Raw genomic sequence first — 26728 nt, 5'->3', positions numbered from 1 at the left:
ATATATATAGTACAAGGTTGTAAAAATCTAAGTTGTAAAACCAATAAACTGAATTACCGCACAAATTAATGCATTTCTGTGTATTTATTTCGATAATAAAACGTTACAAAATGAGGCTACCCTGAACTGAAGCAGTTATTCAACTCTTCAGGGACCCACATGTGCAGGATTTTTCGATGATAGGACAAGGAATGAAAACACTACTCTTTAAATAATAGGAGAACTGATTAACGTTGCTTTTTGTATAGAATTGTTACTTTTGAGGTCATATACACTGACCAGTAAAATCAATTTAGCGGCAGAAACAGTCTAACAGGATTTAACGCGTTTTCCTATGATAAAGTTGGTTCCTTATCGGCACCGGTAAGACTCTGAGGTGGAGTACCATCATGGCTGCCACGGTAAGTTTTCTACCATGCAAACCTATCCTAAAACATGTTTACCTCGAGTTTGAGCTGGGACTCTAAGGTCTTTTAAAAAGGTCGAATAATTTACCCGTTTACATTTGTGTATTTAGCTATGTGTGTAAATTGACCAGAATGGCGTCAGTATAACATGCAGTTTGCTACACGCCCCTTTTAGAACATGTCGTACGAACGCAAATTATTGTGGTAGTTATAACATGGACATAGTTCTATGTATGAATGTGGAGTTTAAAGTAGATCTAAAATTGTAATTGATTAACGTTGTAGGTAGCCTACTCTTTAAATATGATTAAAGAAGATTTAGGTGACCTTCGAAATCTCTCCTAAACTTGTTAGCTAGCTTAATTGTATCCATTTAACGTTCATTATTTCACTCTAGAAGATCCTGCTCAACAAGCTCAATGTCTTATCTCTCTGATGAGGATCAAATTAATATTGCATTCTTGGTAAAAAAAAAAAAAATGCAATCATGATTTAATAAGAAAATACTGTTCTGGTAACTGTAATACTATTCATGACAGTTAGGGCTGAGACTTGCCAGAGACTTCATGATATTATCACGATACTTGGGTGCCGATATGTGTTACGATTCTAGCTATAGACCTATTTCGATTCCATACTGAGATTTTAATTGTGATTTGATGTTCCAAACATATTGCTCAGTATAGAACTTCTCTGTAGGGTTTTCAATGGTTAGCTTTTCCTGCGGCTGGCTCCATGTGAACGACAATCATGTTGCTGTGTTTTAATTGTTAGAAACTTCAATAATCATCATGTCACTGATTTGAAACATATAGCCCTTATATCAGTGAGAATTAATCTTTCAAATAAAAAAGATACTTACATGCATGGCCACGCAGTCATGGGTGAACAGGGAGTACAGGAGAGGGCTGAGAACGCACCCTTGTGGGGCCCCAGTGTTGAGGATCAGCGAGGTGGAGATGTTGTTACCTACCCTCACCACCTGGGGGAGGCCTGTCAGGAAGTCCAGGACCCAGTTGCACAGGGCGGGGTCGAGGCCCAGGGTCTCGAGCTTATTGACGAGTTTGGAGGGTACTATGGTATTAAATGCTGAGCTGTAGTCGATGAACAAATCAAATAAAAGTTTTTGTCACGTGTGCCGAATACAACAGTGAAATGCTTACTTACAGGCTCTAACCAATATTGCGAAAAAAAATGTGTGTGTGTGTGTAGGTAAGTAAAGAAATAAAACAACAGTAAAAAGACATTTGAAATAACAGTAGCGAGGCTCTATACAGACACCGGTTAGTCCGGCTTATTGAGGTAGTATTTACATGTAGGTATGGTTAAAGTGGCTATGCATATATGATGAACAGAGAGTAGCAGTAGCGTAAAAAGAGGGGTTGGCGGGTGGTGGGACACAATGCAGGTAGCCCGGTTAGCCAATGTGCGCGAGCATTGGTTGGTCTGGCCAATTGGGGTAGTATGTACATGAATGTATAGTTAGTGACTATGCATATAACATAAACAGTGAGAGTAGCAGCAGCGTAAAATAGGGGTTGGGAGGAGGCACACAATACAAATAGTCCGGGTAACCTTTTAGTTACCTGTTCAGGAGTCTTATGGCTTGGGGGTAAAAACTGTTAAGACCAACATCAACCGTGTTTAGCTAACTAGTGCTTGATTGTTTGATTGTATTTTCTAAGATAAGTTTAATGCTAGCTAGCAATTTACCTTGGCTTACTGCATTCGCGTAACAGGCAGTCTCCTTGTGGAGTGCAACGAGAGAGAGGCAGGTCGTTATTGCGTTGGACTAGTTAACTATAAGGTTGCAAGATTGGATACCCCTGGATGCAGTTTATCACAGTGCCATCCGTTTTGTCACTAAAGCACCTTATACCACTGCGACTTGTATGCTCTAGTCGGCTGGCCCTCGCTACATATTCGTCACCAGACCCACTGGCTCCAGGTCATCTACAAGTCCATGCTAGGTAAAGCTCCGCCTTATCTCAGTTCACTGGTCACGATGGCAACACCCACCCGTAGCACGCGCTCCAGCAGGTGTATCTCACTGATCATCCCTAAAGCCAACACCTCATTTGGCCGCCTTTCGTTCCAGTTCTCTGCTGCCTGTGACTGTAACGAATTGCAAAAATCGCTGAAGTTGGAGACTTTTATCTCCCTCACCAACTTCAAACATCTGCTATCTGAGGAGCTAACCGATCGCTGCAGCTGTACATAGTCTATCGGTAAATAGCCCACCCATTTTTACCTACCTCATCCCCATACTGTTTTTATTTATTTACTTTTCTGCTCTTTTGCACACCAATATCTCTACCTGTACATGACCATCTGATCATTTATCACTCCAGTGTTAATCTGCAAAATTGTAATTATTCACCTACCTCCTCATGCCTTTTGCACACAATGTATATAGACTCTTTTTTTTTATTTTCTACTTTGTTATTGACTTGTTAATTGTTTACTCCATGTGTAACTCTGTGTTGTCTGTTCACACTGCTATGCTTTATCTTGGCCAGGTCGCCGTTGCAAATGAGAACTTGTTCTCAACTAGCCTACCTGGTTAAATAAAGGTGAAAAAAACCCCCCAGAGCTGACAAGGTGAAAATCTGTCGTTTTGCCCCTGAACGAGGCAGTTAACCCCCACCGTTCCTAGGCCGACATTGAAAATAAGAATGTGTTCTCAACTGACTTGCCTAGTTAAATAAAGATTAAATAAAGGTGTAAAAAAAAAAATATATATATATATATATATATATATTTAAAAAAAAAACGGTGTCCAAAAATACCGATTTCTAATTGTTATGAAAACTTGAAATCGACCTCTAGTAGATAATGCGGTCAGCATTTGATTGTGAGGAATTCTAAGTCAGGTGAATTAAAGGACTTGAGTTCCTGTATGTTGTTATGATCACACCACGTCTCGTTCACAGTCACAAGGCATACACCCCCGCCCTTCTTCTTACCAGAGAGATGCTTGTTTCTGTTGGCGCGGTGTGTGAAACCAGGTGGCTGTACCGAGTCCGATAGCGTGTCTCGAGTGAGCCATGTATCCGTGAAACAAAGAACGTTAGTCTCTGTCTCTCTGGAAGGCAACCCTTGCTCGGATTTCGTCTACCTTGTTGTCAAGAGACTGGACATTGGCGAGTAGTATGCTTGGGAGCGGTGCGCGATGTGCCCGTCTACGGAGCCTGACCAGAAGACCGCTCCGTCTGCCCCTTCTGTGGCGTCGTTGTTTTGGGTCGCTGGCTGGAATCCGATCCATTGTCCTGGGTGGTGGGCCAAACAGAGGATCCGTTTCGGGGAAGTCGTACTCCTGGTCGTAATGTTGGGGAGTTGACGTTGCTCTTATATCCAATAGTTCCTCCCGACTGTATGTAATAAAACCTAAGATTTCCTGGGGTAACAATGTAAGAAATAAACAAAATACTGTATAGTTTCCTAGGAACGCGAAGCGAGGCGGCCATCTCTGTCGGCGCTGGATGTAGATAGCCTAGATAATTAACATAGGTGGTAGTCCCTGTCTTCTGTACAAGCGCTGTAACGTGGAGATATGGCCATAGGGAACACTAACCCTATACAGGTGTGTAGTAAGTGAACCTATTGTTTTGGGGAAATCATTTCTCATTGATTTGAAGGATACGTTCCTTATTTCTACAAAACCATACCACAAGCGATGCTTTGGTAACTTTCAGGGCTCTTAATAAAAGTCCCCCGGAAGATGTCGTTGTCAATAAGTGAATTTATTGTTGTAGAGGACCTTGTGCATTTCAGGTAAAATAACAACCCAATGTTTATCTCAGGTCAAATTAACTAGCAACAGCAAGCTAGCTAGCTAAATTGCCATAAATGTTTCATGCTTTTCGACCTGTCCCCAAATTAATATAGTTGGTTCAGAGTTTGTTTTGATGTTTCAACCTGCGTGTCCTGATCGCGTCTGGTGTTGGTGGACAAAATCAACATGCATGCAAGTGGTCTGGTCTGCATGTTACGGTAGTTAGCATCTATGAATGGGCTAACTATATGCCTGCTGAAAGAAAACGAGTTTTGATCAGTCAGGGAAATAAAAGTGCTACCTACAGTAGCAAAAAAAATACAAATCGATAATTGGATTCAAATATCGAAATATTAATCACTAATGATGATGCAGTATCATAATTTCCATTATAATAATTATCTTTAGGCCTATCCTTTTCAACATAATTTACAGTAAAATATTTTCCAATATAGGTCCAAAGTAGGACTGGCTGGCACAAAACGGGTGTAAGCCTATATTTTACTGGATTCAACTGTGCTTCATCAATAACTGCTGATGTGAATTTCAGACTGGAAAACCACTTTAGGCCTATCCTGACAAAGGTCTGTGTTTGTGTGTCTCTCTGCAGGTAGTGAAGCTGGCGGTGATCCCAGCAGCAATGGGATTGGCCTCATTTCGAGTTTATGCCATGAGTCAGTACAAAACAGAGACTGTGCTGCTCTCCCCTAGAGAGGTAAACTAAGAATCTAGAATTTACTCAAGAACAGTTACTTATTTCTATTTCTTGTGTGTTTTTATTGTACTTTACTACTGATATTCATAACTACATTGTTGGGAAAGAGCAAGCAAGAAGGGCATTTCGCTCTGCTTGTGCACGTGACAATGAACTTGAAACCTGATGTATGTGACTATTGCCACCTTTGTTGATCCTATTGATCTATTGTACTGTCCTCAGTTGTCCATCTATGCTCCAGACCCTCCAGCAACGCACTACATGAATGAGCAGCCTGGAGCTCTGCAGAACGGGCTGGGTGTGGTCCGGGTGGGGCTGCAACCATACGTTACTGCCGTTAAGGTATAGAAACACTAACTGGTTCTGATGGCCTCTTTCACTGGTGACTGACTTGACTGGATGTGTTGGCTGATGTTGAATATTCATCAGTATAAGTTTTTAAGAATGACTTGCAGGAAGTTTTGGAATGGCTCTTTTAGTTCAGTTATTGTAAAAATCGACTCTTACTGAGAACTCTAATTTTGTGTTAGATGCCATGAGATCGATAGAAGGTGAGGGACTTTTATCAAAATGGCTGCTTTTGTGGTATAACTTATGTAATATCTCAGTTGGTTTGTTTTACAAACAAGTTGTATTTTGTGCTAATTTCTGACCATTGTTTTTCCAGAATGCTTATACCTCTGTCAAGGTCGGAGCTGTAACAGTCTATACTGCTGGACACGGTGAGGAGTGGGGGAGTTCTGTTGACACATGAGTAGGTCTGTTCTGCTATCTCTGCAAAACCTTTTTTCCATGTTTATTTTACCTAGATACATATGAGTTCCTGAGAGATCCTTCTCCTGGTTTTATGCCGAGGGTCGGTGTAATCACAGTCTCTGGGTTAGCGGGTCTGATCCTGGCAAGGAAAGGTAATGAGTTGCTGCATTAAAGATATTGCGGGAAGTCCGCTGTTCAGGAGGATGTGACATTACAGATAGTTCAGAAAGAAATGTGTTGTGTAAAACTGATATGATTGTCTCCGATAGAATAGGGCATTGTCTGATCATTCTATATCTATGCAATGTACAGAACGTTTCACATCACTGAATACGGCCCAGATTATTGACCGTTATTATAGAGGATCTGAAATGTACACACAGTAAAATGTCTGAAAAAGCAGGTTGCCAAATGTCTCTTTGGTATCATGTTCCACTATGTCCAGTAGCTGACTGGTTATTTCTCTGCAGGGTCACGTCTGATGAGGCTGGGGGTTCCTCTGGGTATGGCCACTGTAGGCACTTCCGTGTGCTACCCCACTCAGACAGTGGGTGTTGTAAAGGTATAGTAATTCCACAGATTAATGTACAGGGACACTTTTGCCCCAGCTTCCTTTTGAGTGTCACTAAGATCTTTTTACACACTATTATATAAATATAATGAGATCCAATACTTTAGACTGTTTAGACACCTTTTGTATTATTGCACAATATCATTTTTTTTAATGCAGATGTAAAGTTTAAGTCGGAAGCTTACATACACTTAGGTTGGCGTCATTAAAACTCGTTTTTCAACCACTCTTTCTTGTAAACAAACTATAGTTTTGGCATGTCGGTTAGGCCATCTACTTTGTGCGTGACACAAGTAATTTTTCCAACAATTGTTTACAGACATATTATTTCAGTGGGTCAGAAGTTTACATACACTTTTTATTTTACTAACACTCTAACCACTAGGCTACCCTAAGTTGACTGTGCCTTTTAAACAGCTTGGTAAATTCCAGAAAATGATGTCAGGGCTTTAGAAGCTTCTGATAGGCTAATTGACCTCATTTGAGTCAATTGGAGGTGTACCTGTGGATGTATTTCAAGGCCTACCTTCAAACTCAGTGCCTCTTTGCTTGACATCATGAGAAAATCAAAAGAAATCAACCAAGACCTCAGAAGAAAAATTGCAGACCTCCACAAGTCTGGTTCATCCTTGGGAGCCTGAAAGTACCACGTTCATCTGTACAAACAATAGTACACAAGTATAAACACCGCTCAGCAAGGAAGAAGCCACTGCTCCAAAACCGCCATAAAAAACCCAGACTACGGTTTGCAACTGCACATGGGGACGAAGATTGTACTTTTTGGAGAAATGTCCTCTGGTCTGATGAAACAATAATAGAACTGTTTGGCCATAATGACCATCGTTATGTTTGGAGGAAAAGGGGGGAGGCTTGCAAGCCAAAGAACACCATCCAAACCATGAAGCACGGGGGTGGCAGCATTATGTTGTCGGGGTGCTTTACTGCTGGAGGGACTGATGCACTTCACAAAATAGATGGCATCATGATGGAGGAAAATTATGTGAATATATTGAAGCAACATCAAGACATCAGTCAGGAAGTTAAAGCTTGGTCGCAAATGGGTCTTCCAAATGGCTTAAGGACAACAAAATCAAGATATTGGAGTGGCCATCACAAAGCCCTGACCTCAATCCCACAGAAATGTTGTGGGCAGAACTGAAAAAGCATGTTTCTTTCTTTATTTTTATTTCACCTTTATTTAACCAGGTAGGCAAGTTGAGAACAAGTTCTCATTTACAATTGCGACCTGGCCAAGATAAAGCAAAGCAGTTCGACAGATAAAACGACAGAAGAGTTACACATGGAGTAAAAACTAACATACAGTCAATAATGCAGTATAAACAAGTCTATATACAATGTGAGCAAATGAGGTGAGAAGGGAGGTAAAGGCAAAAAAGGCCATGATGGCAAAGTAAATACAATATAGCAAGTAAAATACTGGAATGGTAGTTTTGCAATGGAAGAATGTGCAAAGTAGAAATAAAAAATAATGGGGTGCAAAGGAGCAAAATAAATAAATAAATTTAAAATTAAATACAGTTGGGAAAGAGGTAGTTGTTTGGGCTAAATTATAGGTGGGCTATGTACAGGTGCAGTAATCTGTGAGCTGCTCTGACAGTTGGTGCTTAAAGCTAGTGAGGGAGATAAGTGTTTCCAGTTTCAGAGATTTTTGTAGTTCGTTCCAGTCATTGGCAGCAGAGAACTGGAAGGAGAGGCGGCCAAAGAAAGAATTGGTTTTGGGGGTGACTAGAGAGATATACCTGCTGGAGCGTGTGCTACAGGTGGGAGATGCTATGGTGACCAGCGAGCTGAGATAAGGGGGGACTTTACCTAGCAGGGTCTTGTAGATGACATGGAGCCAGTGGGTTTGGCGACGAGTATGAAGCGAGGGCCAGCCAACGAGAGCGTACAGGTCGCAATGGTGGGTAGTATATGGGGCTTTGGTGATAAAACGGATTGCACTGTGATAGACTGCATCCAATTTGTTGAGTAGGGTATTGGAGGCTATTTTGTAAATGACATCGCCAAAGTCGAGGATTGGTAGGATGGTCAGTTTTACAAGGGTATGTTTGGCAGCATGAGTGAAGGATGCTTTGTTGCGAAATAGGAAGCCAATTCTAGATTTAACTTTGGATTGGAGATGTTTGATATGGGTCTGGAAGGAGAGTTTACAGTCTAACCAGACACCTAAGTATTTGTAGTTGTCCACGTATTCTAAGTCAGAGCCGTCCAGAGTAGTGATGTTGGACAGGCGGGTAGGTGCAGGTAGCGATCGGTTGAAGAGCATGCATTTAGTTTTACTTGTATTTAAGAGCAATTGGAGGCCACGGAAGGAGAGTTGTATGGCATTGAAGCTTGCCTGGAGGGTTGTTAACACAGTGTCCAAAGAAGGGCCGGAAGTATACAGAATGGTGTCGTCTGCGTAGAGGTGGATCAGGGACTCACCAGCAGCAAGAGCGACCTCATTGATGTATACAGAGAAGAGAGTCGGTCCAAGAATTGAACCCTGTGGCACCCCCATAGAGACTGCCAGAGGTCCGGACAGCAGACCCTCCGATTTGACACACTGAACTCTATCAGAGAAGTAGTTGGTGAACCAGGCGAGGCAATCATTTGAGAAACCAAGGCTGTCGAGTCTGCCGATGAGGATATGGTGATTGACAGAGTCGAAAGCCTTGGCCAGATCAATGAATACGGCTGCACAGTAATGTTTCTTATCGATGGCGGTTAAGATATCGTTTAGGACCTTGAGCGTGGCTGAGGTGCACCCATGACCAGCTCTGAAACCAGATTGCATAGCAGAGAAGGTATGGTGAGATTCGAAATGGTCGGTAATCTGTTTGTTGACTTGGCTTTCGAAGACCTTAGAAAGGCACGGTAGGATAGATATAGGTCTGTAGCAGTTTGGGTCAAGAGTGTCCCCCCCTTTGAAGAGGGGGATGACCGCAGCTGCTTTCCAATCTTTGGGAATCTCAGACGACACGAAAGAGAGGTTGAACAGGCTAGTAATAGGGGTGGCAACAATTTCGGCAGATAATTTTAGAAAGAAAGGGTCCAGATTGTCTAGCCCGGCTGATTTGTAGGGGTCCAGATTTTGCAGCTCTTTCAGAACATCAGCTGAATGGATTTGGGAGAAGGAGAAATGGGGAAGGCTTGGGCGAGTTGCTGTTGGGGGTGCAGTGCTGTTGTCCGGGGTAGGAGTAGCCAGGTGGAAAGCATGGCCAGCCGTAGAAAAATGCTTATTGAAATTCTCAATTATGGTGGATTTATCAGTGGTGACAGTGTTTCCTATCTTCAGTGCAGTGGGCAGCTGGGAGGAGGTGTTCTTATTCTCCATGGACTTTACATTGTCCCAGAACTTTTTTGAGTTAGTGTTGCAGGAGGCAAATTTCTGCTTGAAAAAGCTAGCCTTGGCTTTTCTAACTGCCTGTGTATAATGATTTCTAGCTTCCCTGAACAGCTGCATATCACGGGGGCTGTTCGATGCTAATGCAGAACGCCATAGGATGTTTTTGTGTTGGTTAAGGGCAGTCAGGTCTGGGGAGAACCAAGGGCTATATCTGTTCCTGGTTCTAAATTTCTTGAATGGGGCATGTTTATTTATGTGTGAGCAAGGAGGCCTACAAACCTGACTCAGTTCTACCAGCCCTGTCAGGTAGGAATGGGCCAAAATTCACCCAACTTATCGTGGGAAGCTTGTGGAAGGCTACCAAAAACGTTTGACCAAAGTTAAACAGTTTAAAGACAATTGAGTGTGTGTTAACTTCTGACCCACTGGGAAGCTGAAATAAATCACTCTACTTTTATTCTGACATTTCACATTCTTAAAATAAAGTGGTCATCCTAACTGACCTAAGACAGGGAATTTTTACTAGGATTAAGTGTCAGGAATTATGAACGCCAAATACATTTAAACTCAGTTAAGGTGCATGTAAACTTCTGACTTCAACTGTATGTACATTTTTGTAACATCCATGTGCATATGAGCTAAAATTGTAGCTGAAACTTGTGGATTCCCTGTGTTATACCATAGGTGCCTAACAATGTGTTTCTGTTCTTCTGCAGATCACGGGGCAGAAGATGTATGTTGCAAGCCAGTACACTACATCATCTATGGCATCCATATTTAAATCAAAGCCCAAAGAAGTAACCCCCCCAACGGTCAGTCTTGAGGTACAACAGACTATTGACATTACTGATGCTTTTTTCATCTAGTCTGTTCTTATATTTAAATTGTTTTCACTGTGGAAAACTTGAGTACCAGCGTTCTAGCTACAGTGGGGAGAACAAGTATTTGATACACTGCCGATCTTGCAGGTTTTACTACTTACAAAGCATGTAGAGGTCTGTAATTTTTATCATAGGGTCACTTCAACTGTGAGACGGAATCTCAAACAAAAATCCAGAAAATCACATTGTATGAAGTAATTCATTAGCATTTTATTGCATGACATAAGTATTTGATACATCAGAAAAGCTTAACTTTTTTAATTTTTACCTTTATTTAACTAGGCAAGTCAGTTAAGAACAAATTCTTATTTTCAATGACGGCCTAGGAACAGTGGGTTAATTGCCTGTTCAGGGGCAGAACGACAGATATGTACCTTGTCAGCTCGGGGATTTGAACTTGCAACCTTTCGGTTACTAGTCCAACACTCTAACCACTAGGCTACACTGCCACCCCGGTACAGAAACCTTTGTTTGCAATTACAGAGATCATATGTTTCCTGTAGTTCTTGGCCAGGTTTGCAGACACTGCAGCAGGGATTTTGGCCCACTCCTCCATACAGACCTTCTCCAGATCCTTCATGTTTCGGGGCTGTCGCTGGGCAATACGGACTTTCAGCTCCCTCAAAAGATGTTCTATTGGGTTCAGGTCTGGAGACTGGCTAGGCCACTCCAGGACCTTGATGCTTCTTACGGAGCCACTCCTTAGTTGCCCTGGCTGTGTGTTTTGGGTCGTTGTCATGCTGGAAGATCTAGCCACGACCCATCTTCAATGCTCTTACTGAGGGAAGGAGGTTGTTGGCCAAGATCTCGCAATACATGGCCCCATCCATCCTCCCTTCAATACGGTGCAGTCATCCTGTCACCTTTGCAGAAAAGCATCCCCAACGAATGATGTTTCCACTTCCATGCTTCACGGTTGGGATGGTGTTCTTGGGGTTGAACTCATCCTTCTTCTTCCTCCAAACACGGCGAGTGGAGTTTAGACCAAAAAGCTCTATTTTTGTCTCATCAGACCACATGACCACCTCTCATTCCTCCTCTGGATCATCCAGATGGTCATTGGCAAACTTCAGATGGGCCTGGACATGCGCTGGCTTGAGCAGGGGGACCTTGCGTGCGCTGCAGGATTTGAATCCATGGCGGCGTAGTGTGTTACTAATGGTTTTCTTTGAGACTGTGGTCCCAGCTCTCTTCAGGTCATTGACCAGGACCTGCCGTGTAGTTCTGGGCTGATCCCTCACTTTCCTCATGATCATTGATGCCCCACGAGGTGAGATCTTGCATGGAGCCCTAGACTGAGGGTGAATTGACCGTCATCTTGGACTTTTTCTAATAATTGCGTCAACAGTTGTTGCCTTCTCACCAAGCTGCTTGCCTATTGTACTGTAGCCCATCCCAGCCTTGTGCAGGTCTACAATTTTATCACTGATGTCCTTACACAGCTCTCTGGTCTTGGTCATTGTGGAGAGGTTGGAGTCTGTTTGATTGAGTGTGTGGACAGGTGTCTTTTATACAGGTAACGAGTGGAGCTTATTAAAGAAAAACTAACAGGTCTGTGAGCCGGAATTCATACTGGTTGGTAGGTGATCAAATACTTATGTCATGCAATAAAATGCAAATCAGTTACTTAAAAATCATACAATGTGATTTTCTGGATTTTTGTTTTAGATTCCGTCTCTCACAGTTGAAGTGTACCTATGATAAAAATTACAGACCTCTACATTCTTTGTAAGTAGGAAACACTGCCGATTTTGCAGGTTATCAATTACTTGTTCTCCCCACTGTAGGTCAATGATTTATAGATCTAACAAACTGTTTAAAGCTCTCTCAGGAGTTGAAAACTTGAGTTTGAACAGCATTTTTTTATGGATTAAACAGAACTTGACCAACGTTTTCCTGTTTACAAGCAGCAAGCCCCCCAAGCTACCATCCCTGAGCCAGAAGTATCAGAGGCAAAGCCCCTCCCTGAAGCTGAATCATCTGAACCAGCCACGCCTGCTGTTGACAAGGCTTCCCCCACTGAACCTATTTCTGCCTCAGGCCCCGTAGAGGGTGCTCCATCTGAGGTTGAACCTGCCCCTCAGTCCACCACAGAGGTGGCCCCTGCAGAGGGTTCTATTGACACTGAGCCTGCTGCAGCTGAACCTGAGGCAGTCACAGTGGTGGAGCAAGAGGCTGTTCAGACGGCCCTTGTGCCTGCCCCTGCACATCCTGGTGAGGAAGCTGCTGAAAAGATTCCTGCACCTGCCCCTGTTGAGGCTGTCCCTGTACCTCCCCCAGCAGCGGAAGTTATTCCTCTCCCACCTCCTGCTGAAGAGACAGAGCTTCCACCCCTTGCATCTGTTGAGGAGGAAGCTGCTCTTTCACCCCCTGCACCTGTTGAGGATGCTGCTCCTTCACCCCCTGCACCTGTTGAGGAAGCTGCTCCTTCACCCCCTGCACCTGTTGAGGAGGATGCTGCTCCTTCACCCCCTGCAGCAGAAGAGGCTGCCCCTGCACCTATAGAGGGGGTTGCTGACCCACCTCCTGTAGCTGAAGAGACTGCACCTGCTCCTGTTGACGAGGCTACTCCTCCAGCTACAACAGAGGAGCCATCTGGGATTGTAACAAAAACTGCTGGTGAGTCACGCAAATCAATGTGAAGCAGTAGAGGCTGGTGGGAGGAGCTATAGGAGAAAGGGCTCATTGTTTTTTTATTTTTTATTTTATTTCACCTTTATTTTACTAGGCAAGTCAGTTAAGAACAAATTCTTATTTTCAATGACGGCCTAGGAACAGTGGGTTAACTGCCTGTTCAGGGGCAGAACGACAGATTTTGTACCTTGTCAGCTCGGGGATTTGAACTTTCAATCTTTCGGTTACTAGTCCAATGCTCTAACCACTAGGCTACCCCAAATTGTAATGGATTGAATGGAACAGAGTCCAACATGGTTTCTGTATGCATGATATGGTTCCATTACAGCCATTACAATGAGCTCGTTCTCCTACAGCTCCTCTTACCAGCTGCCTCTTCATCTAAATAGTTGGCTTAATCTTCTTTATCAGATATTGATGTCCACTATAAAATTTTATTTTTTGTATTTCCAGGGAAACCCAAATTTGCACCAGACCCTAAGTTAATTGACCTTGGCCAGGCCAGCCCTGAGGATGCGGACCTGTACAGCACGCGTGGATGAAGAATGACAGGAGGAGAAGGTGGGGGATATGTGGGAGGGAGGGGAAGGTTAAGGGTAATCTCCAGAAATTAAAAAATAATAAAGCAACACTTTTTTAGGTGCCTATTTCTCTCTTTACCTCAGTGATAGGGAACAGTTAGTCCTATACAGGCTGTGTCCCGATTATCCACCCTTCTCCCCAAGTGTGCAATTGCATACTACCGGTCATGGATTTAACAATTTGAATCCATGTCAGGGGAGGAGGATTGAGCATCAGGTTGCAGCCATAGTGTGTTGGAATTTTGACCTCTGGAGTCATCTGTTTCTTTGCATGGCCTGCAGTTTACATGTAGACACCCACAGGGAACAGGGTGCAGGTCATCATCTGCATCCACAGGCACAAACGGACATCTTTACACCCTACTTCCAGAGCCACTACACAAGGTTTACTTACCAATACTTACTCAGTGGTCAGTTCATTAGGTACACTCTAGTACTGGGTCGGACCACCCTTTGTCTCCAGAACAGCCTGAATTGTTCGGGGTTTGGACACGTTGCTCAGTTGGTATCAAGGGACCTAACGTGTGCCAGGAAAACATTCCCTACTCCATTACACCACCGCCGACACCAGGCAGGTTGGGGCCATAGACTTATGCTGTTTGCGCCAAATCCTGACTCTGCCATCAGCATGACGTGACAGGAAACGGGTTTCGCAGGACCAGGCTATTTTTTTCCGCTCTTCAATTGTCCAGTGTTGGTGATCGCGTGCTCACTGGAGCCGCTTCTTATTAGCTGAGATGGGTAGAACCCGGTGTGGTCGTCTGCTGCAATAGCCCATCTGTCACCAGGACTGACGAGTTGTGCGTTCCGAGATGCAGTTCTGCACACCACTGTTGTACGTTGTCGTTATTTGCCTGTTTGTGGCCCGCCTGGTAGCTTGCACGATTCATGCCATTCTCCTTCGACCTCTCATCAATGAGCTGTTTTCACCCACAGGACTGATGTGGGTGATGTTTTTTGTTTGTTGCAACATTCTCGGTAAACCTTAGACACTGTCATTTGTGAAAAGCCCAGGAGATCGGCTGTTTCTGAGATATTGGAATCATACCATGCTCAAAGTCGCTTAGGTCACTCGTTTTGCCCATTCTAACGTTCAATCGAACAGTAACTGAGCGCTTCACTGCCTGTTTTCTATAGCAAGCCATGGCCACGTGACTCAGTCTTGTCTGTAAGAGCGGACCATTTTCGTGAACTGGATGGTGTACCTAATAAACTGGTCACAGAATGTAGATTTATTTGTGGAGCTCGTTAACACTGTTATACTGTGAAAGAAGTTACTCAAACAAATTCCGTTACTAACCAAACTGGACCATTTATACAATAAGAATTCATAATAGGCATTTTTTTTTTTTATTAGGGACTTGTCATTTACTTAGGTCACTGCTACACTGTTGTTTTTTCTGTCTTGCGAATTTACCTTCTCCTATTAGTCTATGCAAATATTTTCCATGTGGCATTTTGTCAAGTGAGCTGTTTTAAAACGCATTCATGTTTTTATAGCATTTGTAAGGCCTTATATCACCGTAGAACTGGAGTTGAACCTTTTTTAATTTCTAAAAACCCAACGTATATGGATGTGTGCAGTTCTTGCGCAAGATGGACACTTCCCAACATGCCCACATACTAGATGCACCTGGAGGACATGTTATGGACTGACTGGTTTGATACACTACAAGGCCAAAAGTGGATTTGGCTATTTCAGCCACACCGGTTGTTGACATGTGTATAAAATTGAGCACACAGCCGTGCAATCTCCATAGCCAAACATTGGCAGTAGAATGGCCTTACTTAAGAGCTCAGTGACTTTCAAAATAGCACCCTCATAGGATGCCACCTTTCCAACAAGTCAGTTCGTCAAATCTCTGCCATGCTAGAGCTGCCCCGGTCAACTGTAAGTGCTGTTATTGTGAAGTGGAAATGTCTAGGAGCAACAACGTCTCAGCCGCCAAGTGCTAGGCCACACAAGCTCAGAGAACGGGACCGCCGAGTGCTGAAGCGCGTAGCCCGTAATAATCACCTGTCTACCGAGTTTCAAACTGCCTCTGGAAGTAACATCAGCACAAGAACTGTTAGTTGGGAGCTTAATGAAATGGGTTTCCATGGCTGAGCAGCTGTATACATGCGCAATGCCAGCGTCGGCTGGAGTGGTATAAAGCTTGCCTCCATTGAACTCTGGAGCAGGACCACCACTTGGCGGCTGAGACGTTGTTGCTCCTAGACATTTCCACTTCACAATAACAGCACTTACAGTTGACCGGGGCAGCTCTAGCATGGCAGAGATTTGACGTTCTCAGGAGTGATTAATCACACTTCACCATCTGGCAGTCCCACGGACAAATTTGGATTTGGCGAATGCCAGGAGAACGCTACCTGCCCCGATGCATAGTGCCAACTGTAAAGTTTGGTGGAGGAGGAATAATGGTCTAGGGCTGTTTTTTATGGTTCGGGCTAGGCCCCTTAGTTCCAGTGAAAAATCTTTAATGCTCCAACATACAATGACATTCTAGACAATTCTGTGCCTCCAAATTTGTGGCAACAGTTTGGGGAAGGCCCTTTCCTGTTTCAGCATGACAATGCCCCCATGCACAAAGCTAGATCCATACAGAAATAGTTTGTTGAGATCGGTGTGGAAGAACTTGACTGGCCTGCACAGAGCCCTGACTTCAACCAACTCGACCACCTTTGGGATGAATTAGAATGCAGACTGTGAGCCAGGCCTAATTGCCCAACATCTTGTGGCTGAATGGAAGCAAGTCCCTGCATCAATTTTCCAACATTAGTGGAAAGCCTTCCCAGAAGAGTGTAGGCTGTTTTGGCAGCAAAGGGGACCAACTCCATATGAATGATTTTGGAATGAGATGTTCGACAAGCAGGTGTCCGCATACTTTTGGTCATGTAGTCTGTGTGTTGGAATCATTTGAATGATTTTTTTTTTTTGAATAGAGCTATCAATGTAATTTCATATTTTTGGGGGTATTTTACAGATAGGAGAACATATTTGACAATTTAACATGTTTTAACACTTCCCTGAATTCAGCTGTTGGATATCAATCTTCACCATGATAAAGTTTTATTTTGTTCATTAGAATAACCAAATATGGAATAAAGGCATTTTTCTCGATCTCCACTCTCCTCACATTTGAATCCGAGCAGTGAAACCGTGCAAATGGAAAAGTGTTGTGATAGTCATGCAAAGACGTGTGGATGATTTAAAAGGAGTATTTGGTATGAAACACTAGAGGGCGACAGTGTTTGCCATTCAGGCAAAACCAGCATTTTTATGAACCATGTCCATATTTAGAGGAAGTGGTTTAAAATGAAGAAAAATAGGGGTATGGAAAGGAGAGACATTTTGATTTTCTTTCATATCAAAACATTTACACAGTAGTAGGCCTACTGAATACTAATTTGACTGGTCATTGGGACTTGATAGACTGCAGTGAGTGTGCCTTCATAGCCTGTGTTTCATTATCGTTGGCTCCATGGCGTATTCCAGGCGAGCCTCCATTTAATTGGTCTCTGAAGCTGATACCCTCCCAGATACACCATCCATAAACACAGCATGAAGGTTGCTTATGGAATGTGACCCTGGTCTGACCCTGGCCAGTCTGAGGCACTAGGAACTGGAATATTAGACCCTGGTAAACGAGATCCCCTTTCCTGGTTTTGAGTATTGCAACATGTTCAACACGGTACTATGCTATATACTCCAATGCCAGAATGGCCAGAGAGAATCTTATGTTAGCGTTCCCTTTAACTGCTTATGTATCAATTACTTTGAGGGTACTTATGAATATTGAGGAAAACAGTGGTGTTTTGATCTCTGTAGGGGATTGGTTCCCTGGTCTGCAATGCGTCACCGTTTTGTAAAGCCAGGAAAACCCCAATGATTTATGATTTTTGTATTTTTATGGAAATCTCAAGATTGCTTAAACATTCCCAAGTACTTCCATCCAACTGGGTCTATACTCACGGGAGACATCTGTTTCTCTTGGATAGCCGTGAGGCTCACAGTTCACACGTGAAGATTCTACAGGAATTTACTTGTGCCCCTTAACTCTTTTACAAGATTTTTTCAAAATTCAATGGGGAAGATTGTGATGACTAGTGGTAGCTGTTACAAACAATGATACGTTCTAAAGTATTTAAAGGTCTATTTTCTATCATTTCCTAGTCTCACATTACATGAAAACATGTGAATAGCTGCCAACTGAGTATAGTTTGAGGACAGCAGGTCTATCTAAAGACTCTTAGGCCTTAGTCATTGCCAGATGCTCCCAATGGACATTAACATGTGAGAATGGATGAAGTTACCTCTATCCTAATTCTTTCTGACATTTATCTATACATAGCTTCAGATGAGTCGGTGTCATTTCCATAGTAACAGGACATTCCTCCTCTTTCTGAGCCACCACTGGGTTCACAGTACATGGAGCAAAAGCATTTGTCTCCCCTTTGACATCATGTCACAGTTTTATCGCTCCCCAGGCTCTTGCTCCCCCATATTTGCATCCTGTGCCTTTTCTGGTCCCACAGTCATGTTCCCTTTTTTTTCTCCCGGATACAGGCACATTCTCAGGGGCATTTTCCTCCTCACCCCATATTGGAGAAACTCACATCCACATGGGTCTTTGACTGTAGGCTGTTGATGTGGATACACTGTAAAATTGATTTTGTTTGGCTTCGGGTAGTGCAAATCTCTTTTCATACATGCAGTCATGCATCATGGACTGTTGTCACACACGATAACTGATGTGTGTTTTCCCTTGGCTCCATCAGTCACTCTCATTATATGAGAGATAAGACAGTCAGTTAGCTTTGGGTGTCATGGCTAAGGTTTCCCACAGCTACTGCAGTGAACTCTTCCAGTTAATTAAGGAAGCTGTGAAATGTATCTGACTGTTTGGACATGCGTATGCTAAATATTTGTATAAGCGAACCTGTAGCTGAGTGGGGGGTTGACACCAGATAGTTTAGTAATCCATGTATGTCACTCTTTTTTCAGCCCTTAATGTAATTCAGCCGTCAAACTAAATCTGATACAGGCTTTTATAGAAAGGTTACAAGATTGAATCGCCGAGCTGACAAGGTAAAAATCTGTCGTTCTGCCCCTGAACAAGGCAGTTAACCCACTGTTCCTAGGCCGTCATTGAAAATAAGAATTTGTTTTTAACTGACTTTCCTAGTTAAATAAAGGTCAAAAAAATAAATAAAAATAGTAAAGTATTGAATGACAATCTGTATATGACACAGCTCCACCATTTCCATTATTAGCTTGTAAAAACATACAAACTTTGTCATGTAAAAACAAACAAATACCGTCACATTGTTTTTCAGGGCTATTAAATGTTTGAATAGGACATAGAGGACACACAATTTGTATCTTTCACAGTCAGTGGTACATATTCTCAACTCTCTGGTGAAATTAGTCCAAACAGACATGTTCTTGTGGGCTATTTGTGTGTTGCTCTTTGCAAGAGGTTACGAGAAGAGAGTTTGACCTGTGAGCATCACTGTGTTTAGAACAAACACTGATTCTCACCCAGCTCCTCATTGGACAATGAACCCAGGCCAGATTGCCCCATTAATTTCAGCATACTCTATTGAATGGGGCCCCTCCAGATGCAGGGGGGTAAAAACTGCTGCTCTCCCTAAATGTGAGAAACAACCAGGAATCTCCTTCTCCGCCCTCCCCATCTTAATCCAATACAGACATGTGGTGGATTATGCAAGTACTGGACATGCTGTGTTTTCCCATGTTTCAGTGCTGCCAAAATATGCTCGGAGAGCCTAAGTGGTGAGTTACAACCCACGGTCTACATGGTTTTAATTCTGAACCTGAGAACCTCCAAACCCCTCAGGTCATTCTGTCCAACAGGGCATAGGGGGAGGAAGGAACAGTCATGAGACCCTTTGCTGGTTACTATGAACCATGTAATTGATACAGTATGCTCTGGTTGATATTAGTGCTACATTATTTATCCATACTATTTGTCTTATGTTTCAAATGGGAACAGCAATATTGATATAATTTCTGTAGAAAATAAGACTCTTTCGATTTGATGTTTTGAAAATATGTGGACACCTGCTCGTTGAATTTCATTCCAAAATCATGGGCATTCATATGGAGTTGTTCCCCCTTTGCTGCTATAACAGCTTCCACTCTTCTGGGAAGGCTTTCCACTAGAAGTGGGAACATTTCTGCGTGGACTTGCTTCCATTAAGCCACGAGCATTAGTGAGGTCAGGCACTGATGTTGGGCGATTAGGCCTGGCTTTGCATTCGGTGTTCCAATTCATCCCAAAGGTGTTCTAAGGGGTTGAGGTCAGGGCTCTGTGCAGCCCAGTCAAGTTCTTCCACACTGATCTTGACAAACCATTTCTGTATGGACCTCGCTTTGTGCATGGGGGAATTGTCATGCTGAGACAGGGAAGAGCCTTCCCTAAACTGTTGCCACAAAGTTGGAAGCACAGAATCATCTACAATGTCATTGTATGATGTAGTGTTAAGATTTCCCTTCACTGGAACTGAGGGACCTAGCCCGAACAATGAGAAACAGCCCCAGGACATTATTCCTCCGCCAACAAACCTTACAGTTTACACTATGCATTCGGGCATTTAGCTTTCTCCTGGCATCTGCCAAAACTAGATTTGTTTGTTGACGCTCCTGACAAACAGTTATCGTGCTGACAATGCTTCCAAAGGCAGTTTGTCACACTGTGGTGAGTGTTGCAACCGAGGACAGATGATCTTTACGCGCTTCAGCACTGGGCTGGTCCCGTTCTGTGAGCTTGTGTGGCCTAGCAATTCGCGGCTGAGCCATTGTTGCTTCTAGACGTTTCCACTTCACAATAATAGCACAGTTGACCAGGGCAGCTCTAGAAATTTGACGAACCGACTTGTTGGAAAGGTGTAAACCCAGTTCCTACCTTTTGAATCTAAAAATAGATTTTATCAATCAAAACTATGCTACATTTTATCTCTGGAACCCTCAGGATGACAAACCAGAGCAAGATTACTGAATGTAAGTACTTCAGATGGGAATGAATCAAACCAGTTGCCGTGATAGTTTTTTATTGTCATAAATACAATGCTTTTAATTTTTACAGTTGAGCTAATGTGCACTAATGTGATTAGCATGACGTTGAAAGTAATACAAACATTTCCCAGGACATAGACATGTCTTATGGGAGAAAGCTTAAATTCTTGTTACTCTAACTGCACTGGCCAATTTAAAGTAGCTATTACAGTGAAAAAATACAATGCTATTGTTTGAGGAGAGTGCACAGTTATGTACTTGAAAATGTATCAATAAACCAATTAGGCACATTTGGGCAGACTTGATACAACATTTTGAACAGTAATGCAATGGTTAATTGGCTCAGTCTCATCCATATACTTACATTTACATGTTCTCATTCACCCCTTTAGATTTGTGTGTATTAGGTAGTTGTTGGGGAATTTTTTGATTACTTGTTAGATATCACTGCACTGTCAACTAGAAGTACAAGCATTTCTCTACACTCGCATTGACATCTGCTAACCATGTGTATGTGACAAATAACATTTGATTTGATCAGTCTAAAACGTTACACATACAATGCTGCCATCTAGTGGCCAAAATCTAAATTGCGCCTAGAGTCCTAAGTCATATAATGGCCTTTGTCTTGCATTTCAAAGACGATGGAACATCATTCTTTATATTATCTTTGACCAGATCTAATGTGTTATAATCTCTGACATTAATTTCACATTTCCACAAACTTCAAAGTGTTTCCTTTCAAATGGTATCTAGAATATGCATGTCCTTGCTTGAGGTCCTGAGCTACAGGCAGTTAGATTTGGGTGTCATTTTAGTCGAAAATGTAAAAATAAGTGTTGCAGTAATATCAGTTGCTGTACTAGCTGACGTGTATAGTGTTGAGTCATCTGCATACATAGACACACTGGTTTTACTCAAAGCCAGTGGTATGTCATTCTTAAAGACTGAAAAAAGTAAGGGGCCTGGACAGCTGCCCTGGGGAATTCCTGACTCTAACTAGATTATGTTGGAGAGGCTTCCGTTAAAGAACACCCTCTGTGTTCTGTTAGACAATTTAACTCTTTTTCCACAATATAGCAGGGGGTGTAAAGCCATAACACATCAGTTTTTCCAGCTGGACCTGGCTCCCCAGTGGGTAGGCCTATGCCCTCCCAGGCCCACCCATAGCTGCACCCCTGCCCAGTCATGTAAAATCCATAGATTAGGGCCTAATTTATTTATTTAAATCACCTGATTTCCTTATATGAACTGTTTCTCTGCAAAATCTTTGAAATTGTTTCATGTTGCGTTTATATTTGTTCAGTATATAAGGGACACTACATGTTTTGTGTATAATATTTACAGTGGGCGAGCTCCATTCCTGACAGGCTGATTTGGATTCGATTTAAGCCTATTATCCAAATATTATCCATATAAGTATCCCTTACAATTATACACATCAGTTATACAAGCTGACAACCAGCATAGATAATAAGCTAGATAGCTAGCTAACAAGACTAGCCAAGTTAGCATGCTTGCGATTGGCTGTGGCACACAGTCTGGGAGACGGGGCTGCCTGTCAGGCATCATTCAGGGCTTAATGTCCCACGAGGACTTAGCTGCACCAAAAATTCTTAGGTCAAGGTAAGGGACATTTATCTTGCTAACGTTCTAACTTATAAACTGATAATGAGTTTCAAACACAAATGAAAGCATGATGTGAGCATGAAATGTACCATCCCTTAGTATAGCAGTCAATAAAAACATGCACTGATCCACCGTAGGCTCTGCCTCCTCAGCCATACTGTCAATATATCATCAATAATTCCACTCCTATTTATGGAGCTTATCTCGTGATCTCGACAAAACAACTTTTGTTATGTCATGATAATGAGAACTTATTTATGTTGAGATCACAACGAGGGAATATTTTTTTAAATTAATATTTGGGTGAAGTTTGTTTTAGTTGATAACCATGGAGGGGTGAATTCCGACCCGAGTTAAGCATGCCTAAATGGAACGTAATTCCATTTTCATGTACTTTTCTCTCTACACGTTTTTTGACCTTGAGCTTAATCATGAGAATAGCATGCTATTCATTTGGGTTGGAGATCAAATAAATTGACGTGTGGCTACAGATACGCTTTATTCTGAACTCAATTTAATGCCACCATCTTTACGTGTGTTGAAATGAAAGGTTGAGCAACCTTTCGGTTCCAAGTGGAACATCTTGTTTATTTTTTCCTGATTAGAATTAACACCATTCTCCAACTCAGTAATTTACAAATTGAAAAGAGCTATTGATAAGAGCTAGGTAAATGAGTAAGCCATTTTGGATAAGGGGATTGGAAATAGAAATTACAATAGTTTTTGATCTTTTACCCTACGATCGCTGGCGACAAATGTGAATCCAGTCATATGGCAGCAAACTAAAACATCCACATTTCCACAATGAATATTATGAAAAGCTTAACTTATAACTTTCAGGGATGAAATTTGGAGACCCAAGCTGTAGCCAAACCTACCAAGTTGATTTCTAGAATGTTTTAATTACAGTATATGCCCAGACTTGTCACTGTATTTTAAAAAATTTGTAGCGTGTTAAATATTAGCAACCGTCAGTTATACCCACATACATTTATAACTGTCACTTTAGTGTTAGTTTCCTTACATTTTGCATCATTCCATTACATCATTAGTTTACCTTTCTTTCCTCTCTTGCTCGTGTTGTTCCTGAGGTTCGCTAGCAACAGTGGATCATATTAGGCTAATGTATTACAAGTTAGGCTACATGTCTCAAATTACTGCACATTTGAATCATTATGGAATGCAGACCATACGTAGCAGTTTAAACCTGGAGCCTGATGCACGGTTCACGACACCTGGACCTTTGTCATCAGTTCCATGATTAGTGACTGTTATTAGGGTAGTTTTATACGACTACTGTTCAACCCCTATAGTTAACTTTTCTCACCTTCCAATATTATCTGGATTGAACAATTGAATATGACAACTTCCAGGATGAATCAAACCACTGTATTTTTGATTCACCAATATATTTTGTGCGTAAAGGCTCTCCAACACAGTTTTTATTATTATTCACAAATACATTCTTAACCCTGAATAATATACATCAGAGTTTTTTTTTTTTATCTACAAAATTGGTGTTGAAAAGGCAATGAATATTAGTGTATTTACATTGCTTTTGGAAATTTCTCTAATTCCAGTAGTGATTCCGATGTGTGTGTGTGTGTGTGTGTGTATATATATATATATATATATATATATATATATCTCGTGCTCCACACTCTTATGCTCCGAGTGCATTCTTCAACCACATTCTCTTGCGTACGTTATTGTGAGGACGAGAGTGTGGAGGATGCATAAAACAATACATTTGAGAAGCACTCGCACTCCCCATACTGTATTACCTCACGCTTCACCTCCCATTCACTGAACCTTCTTCCAGCCAGGACAATGGCAACAATGGATGAAACAAGATATACACAAAGCACATTTTTTACTTTATAATTATCAGCTAGATATGTGAATCGTAATAATTTAGCTAGCCAGCTAGTTAAACAGGCACAAATTACATAAAGCTAATGTTATGCAGGGTAGGCAGGTAAACATGCCAAAATTAACACAGAATGTATTCATTAACGTATCAACGTAGTCAGGCAACATAAGAGATAGGCAACACTTTTTTTTATTCCAAAGTCGAAGTGTATTTTCTCTCGCTTCAGTTAAAAAAATGGCCGCCATTGATTTCAAGAAATGTTGCGTCATTTTTTACGTGGTTGCATCATATTTCTTTGCATGATTTCTGTTGAAGCTTGCATCGATGCATGCTTCAAAATACATAAACGGAGTACGCATTCGAGAAGTGCTCTCCGTGCTCCGTTTCGCCTACTTTGATTTGGACTTATACTCCGACTCTCCCGTGCTCCAATTTGCGTGCTCGGAGCACGGTAGTATGCATTTTGAGAAACACCCCGAAACAGACTGTAGAGAATGATGCACTCCCAGATACACATGCTCTATTTTCATTTAATCTATGATGTACTAAATGCCTTGCTAAATATCGATGTAAAAAAAAATCCTCAGGGGCTGATTCTCTTGATCCCTTCTTACTGCAGCTTTCTGCCCCCACTTATTGCAGAATCATTAACCTATATTTTAATTTGGCAATTGTTTCTGGTGTTATCCCTAAGATCTGGAAAGCGGCACGTCCTCCCTCTACACAAAGGAGAAGATCCTTTTGACTTAGAAAACTACCCTCCAATTTCCAAGTTCTCACCTTTTCTAAAGTTTTAGAATCCCTGGCCAACTCTCAGCTAAGAACTTGTTTTACTTCTCATTCTATTTTAAATGTGCAACAATCTGGTTTTAGACCGTTTCAGCTGCTACGCTTGTTTTATAGCATGTGTTAAATTGTTTCTAGATGATGTGTTAAATTGCTTAGATCATAAAAACCATTGTGCTGCCTTATTTATAGACCTTTCCAAGGCCTTCGACATTACATTCTCATTCAAAGGGTGATTGAAATATTTCTGGATCAGGCTTCTTGCAAGTGGTTTGAGAATTACCTGTCAGATAGGACACAATGCCTGATTTCTGTCAAGTCTAGTTTTACAAAAGGTGTACCGCAGAGGTCGGTATTGGGACCTGTTCTTTTGACTATTTCTATAAATAATATTGGTCTATCAGTTAAAACTTTATGCAGACGACACTGTTATGTATGCCATTGCCCCAACTGTTGACAAGGCTATGTTAGAGCTGCAATCTGTTGCCTTCCAGAAAGCCCTGGTTGGTTTAAAATGTGTACTTAATGCAGGCAAAACTAAATATACTGTATGTTGTTCTCTAATTCTTGCAAAATGTTTCTAATGAACTACATATTTATTCATTGGATGGTACTTCCATAGATCGGGTTCCCGCCTATAAATATCTGGGCATTTGTATTGACAAAGACTTAATGTTTAAAAAACAGACAGATGAGCAAGTTAAAAGCTCTCCCTTAAATAGCAGGTAGCAGATTGTATAGTCATCTTTCCTGACAGTTCTTCACAATGGCGACACCATTTACCAGATTGCAGCAGTTACTACTCTTAAGCTTTGGATGTCGTCTACCATAGTGCCCTTCACTTTATCACAGATGACATTTTTAATACTCACCACTGCATCCTGTATCAAAAAGTTATCTGGTCCTTATTAAAGTCCCGTATATCACTTCATTATTCCCTTTTCATTTGCAAAGCTCTACTACACAAGCTTCTGACCTACCTAAATTCGGTGTTAAAATCGAAATACCAAACCAGTTCACAAGGTTGGCAAACTCTTGAGGTTCCTCAGTTCTACACCGAACTATGTAAATCCGATTTTTATTTTTAAAGCACCTCTGCTGGAACCAACTACAAAATCCATTAGAATTGGATGTTCTTGTGCCGCTGAGGCAATTAAAAATATTGATTGGGGACCATACTGAGCAATGTAATAGTTTTTCTTTAATATTTGTGCTGTGCTGTATTTGACTTGTTTTTTATATTATAGTTGATTTTTGAGTTTCTTATTAAATTGTATATGCAGGGTTCCCTTGTGAAAGTGACCCTTGTCTCAATGGTGACTCCCTGCTTAAATAAAGGTTTTTTAAAAAGTGCGTCTTTCGAGAATTCTAATTAAAGGTACACCAAATTTAAAGGGATGGCTTTAGATAAATGTATTGAAAATCTTATTGAATGAAAACTCCACGAGATAATCTGTTGGCCAGCAAGTGGGAGGGTTTTCAGCAGTTTAATTAAATGTATTCTGTGCGCGCAAGGGAACTACGCCTGCAAAGCCCATTTTTATTTGATTTATTTCACCTTTATTTAACCTGGTAGGCCAGTTGAGAACAAGGTCTCATTTACAACTGCGTCCTGGCACTTGTAAATTAGTTACCCAACTGGATAAGGCCTCGTTCACATTACCCATAGGCATTCTGTTACGTTGCACCCTGTTTATGTCGTGCATTTCAATGGGGACGTCCACAACCGAGT

At 41.8% G+C, this 26728-nt stretch overlaps 1 protein-coding gene across 3 annotated transcripts; it reads left to right on the top strand.

Moving 5' to 3' along the window:
* The first annotated feature begins 301 nt into the window (after window positions 1–301).
* On the top strand, window positions 302–26349 carry apool (apolipoprotein O-like). Of its 3 annotated transcripts, XM_031808400.1 has the most exons (10): window positions 302–401; window positions 4793–4897; window positions 5120–5239; window positions 5565–5619; window positions 5707–5805; window positions 6124–6215; window positions 10290–10397; window positions 12365–13073; window positions 13542–13649; window positions 24905–26349. In XM_031808400.1, exons 1-9 carry the CDS (start codon window positions 390–392, stop codon window positions 13628–13630), a joined length of 1389 nt encoding a protein of 462 aa, XP_031664260.1. In that variant the 5' UTR covers window positions 302–389; the 3' UTR covers window positions 13631–13649; window positions 24905–26349. The 3 variants fall into 3 exon arrangements, with proteins under 3 accessions (XP_031664260.1, XP_031664259.1, XP_031664261.1); XM_031808399.1 differs by lacking the exon at window positions 24905–26349 and having other exon boundaries at window positions 13542–21000; XM_031808401.1 differs by lacking the exon at window positions 24905–26349 and having other exon boundaries at window positions 10290–10385; window positions 13542–14933.
* The last annotated feature ends 379 nt before the right edge of the window (window positions 26350–26728 follow it).

The sequence above is a fragment of the Oncorhynchus kisutch genome, linkage group LG28 (genome assembly GCF_002021735.2).
Source record: "Oncorhynchus kisutch isolate 150728-3 linkage group LG28, Okis_V2, whole genome shotgun sequence".
Taxonomy (NCBI): domain Eukaryota; kingdom Metazoa; phylum Chordata; class Actinopteri; order Salmoniformes; family Salmonidae; genus Oncorhynchus; species Oncorhynchus kisutch.
This window is presented reverse-complemented; position numbering and strand designations above follow the sequence as displayed.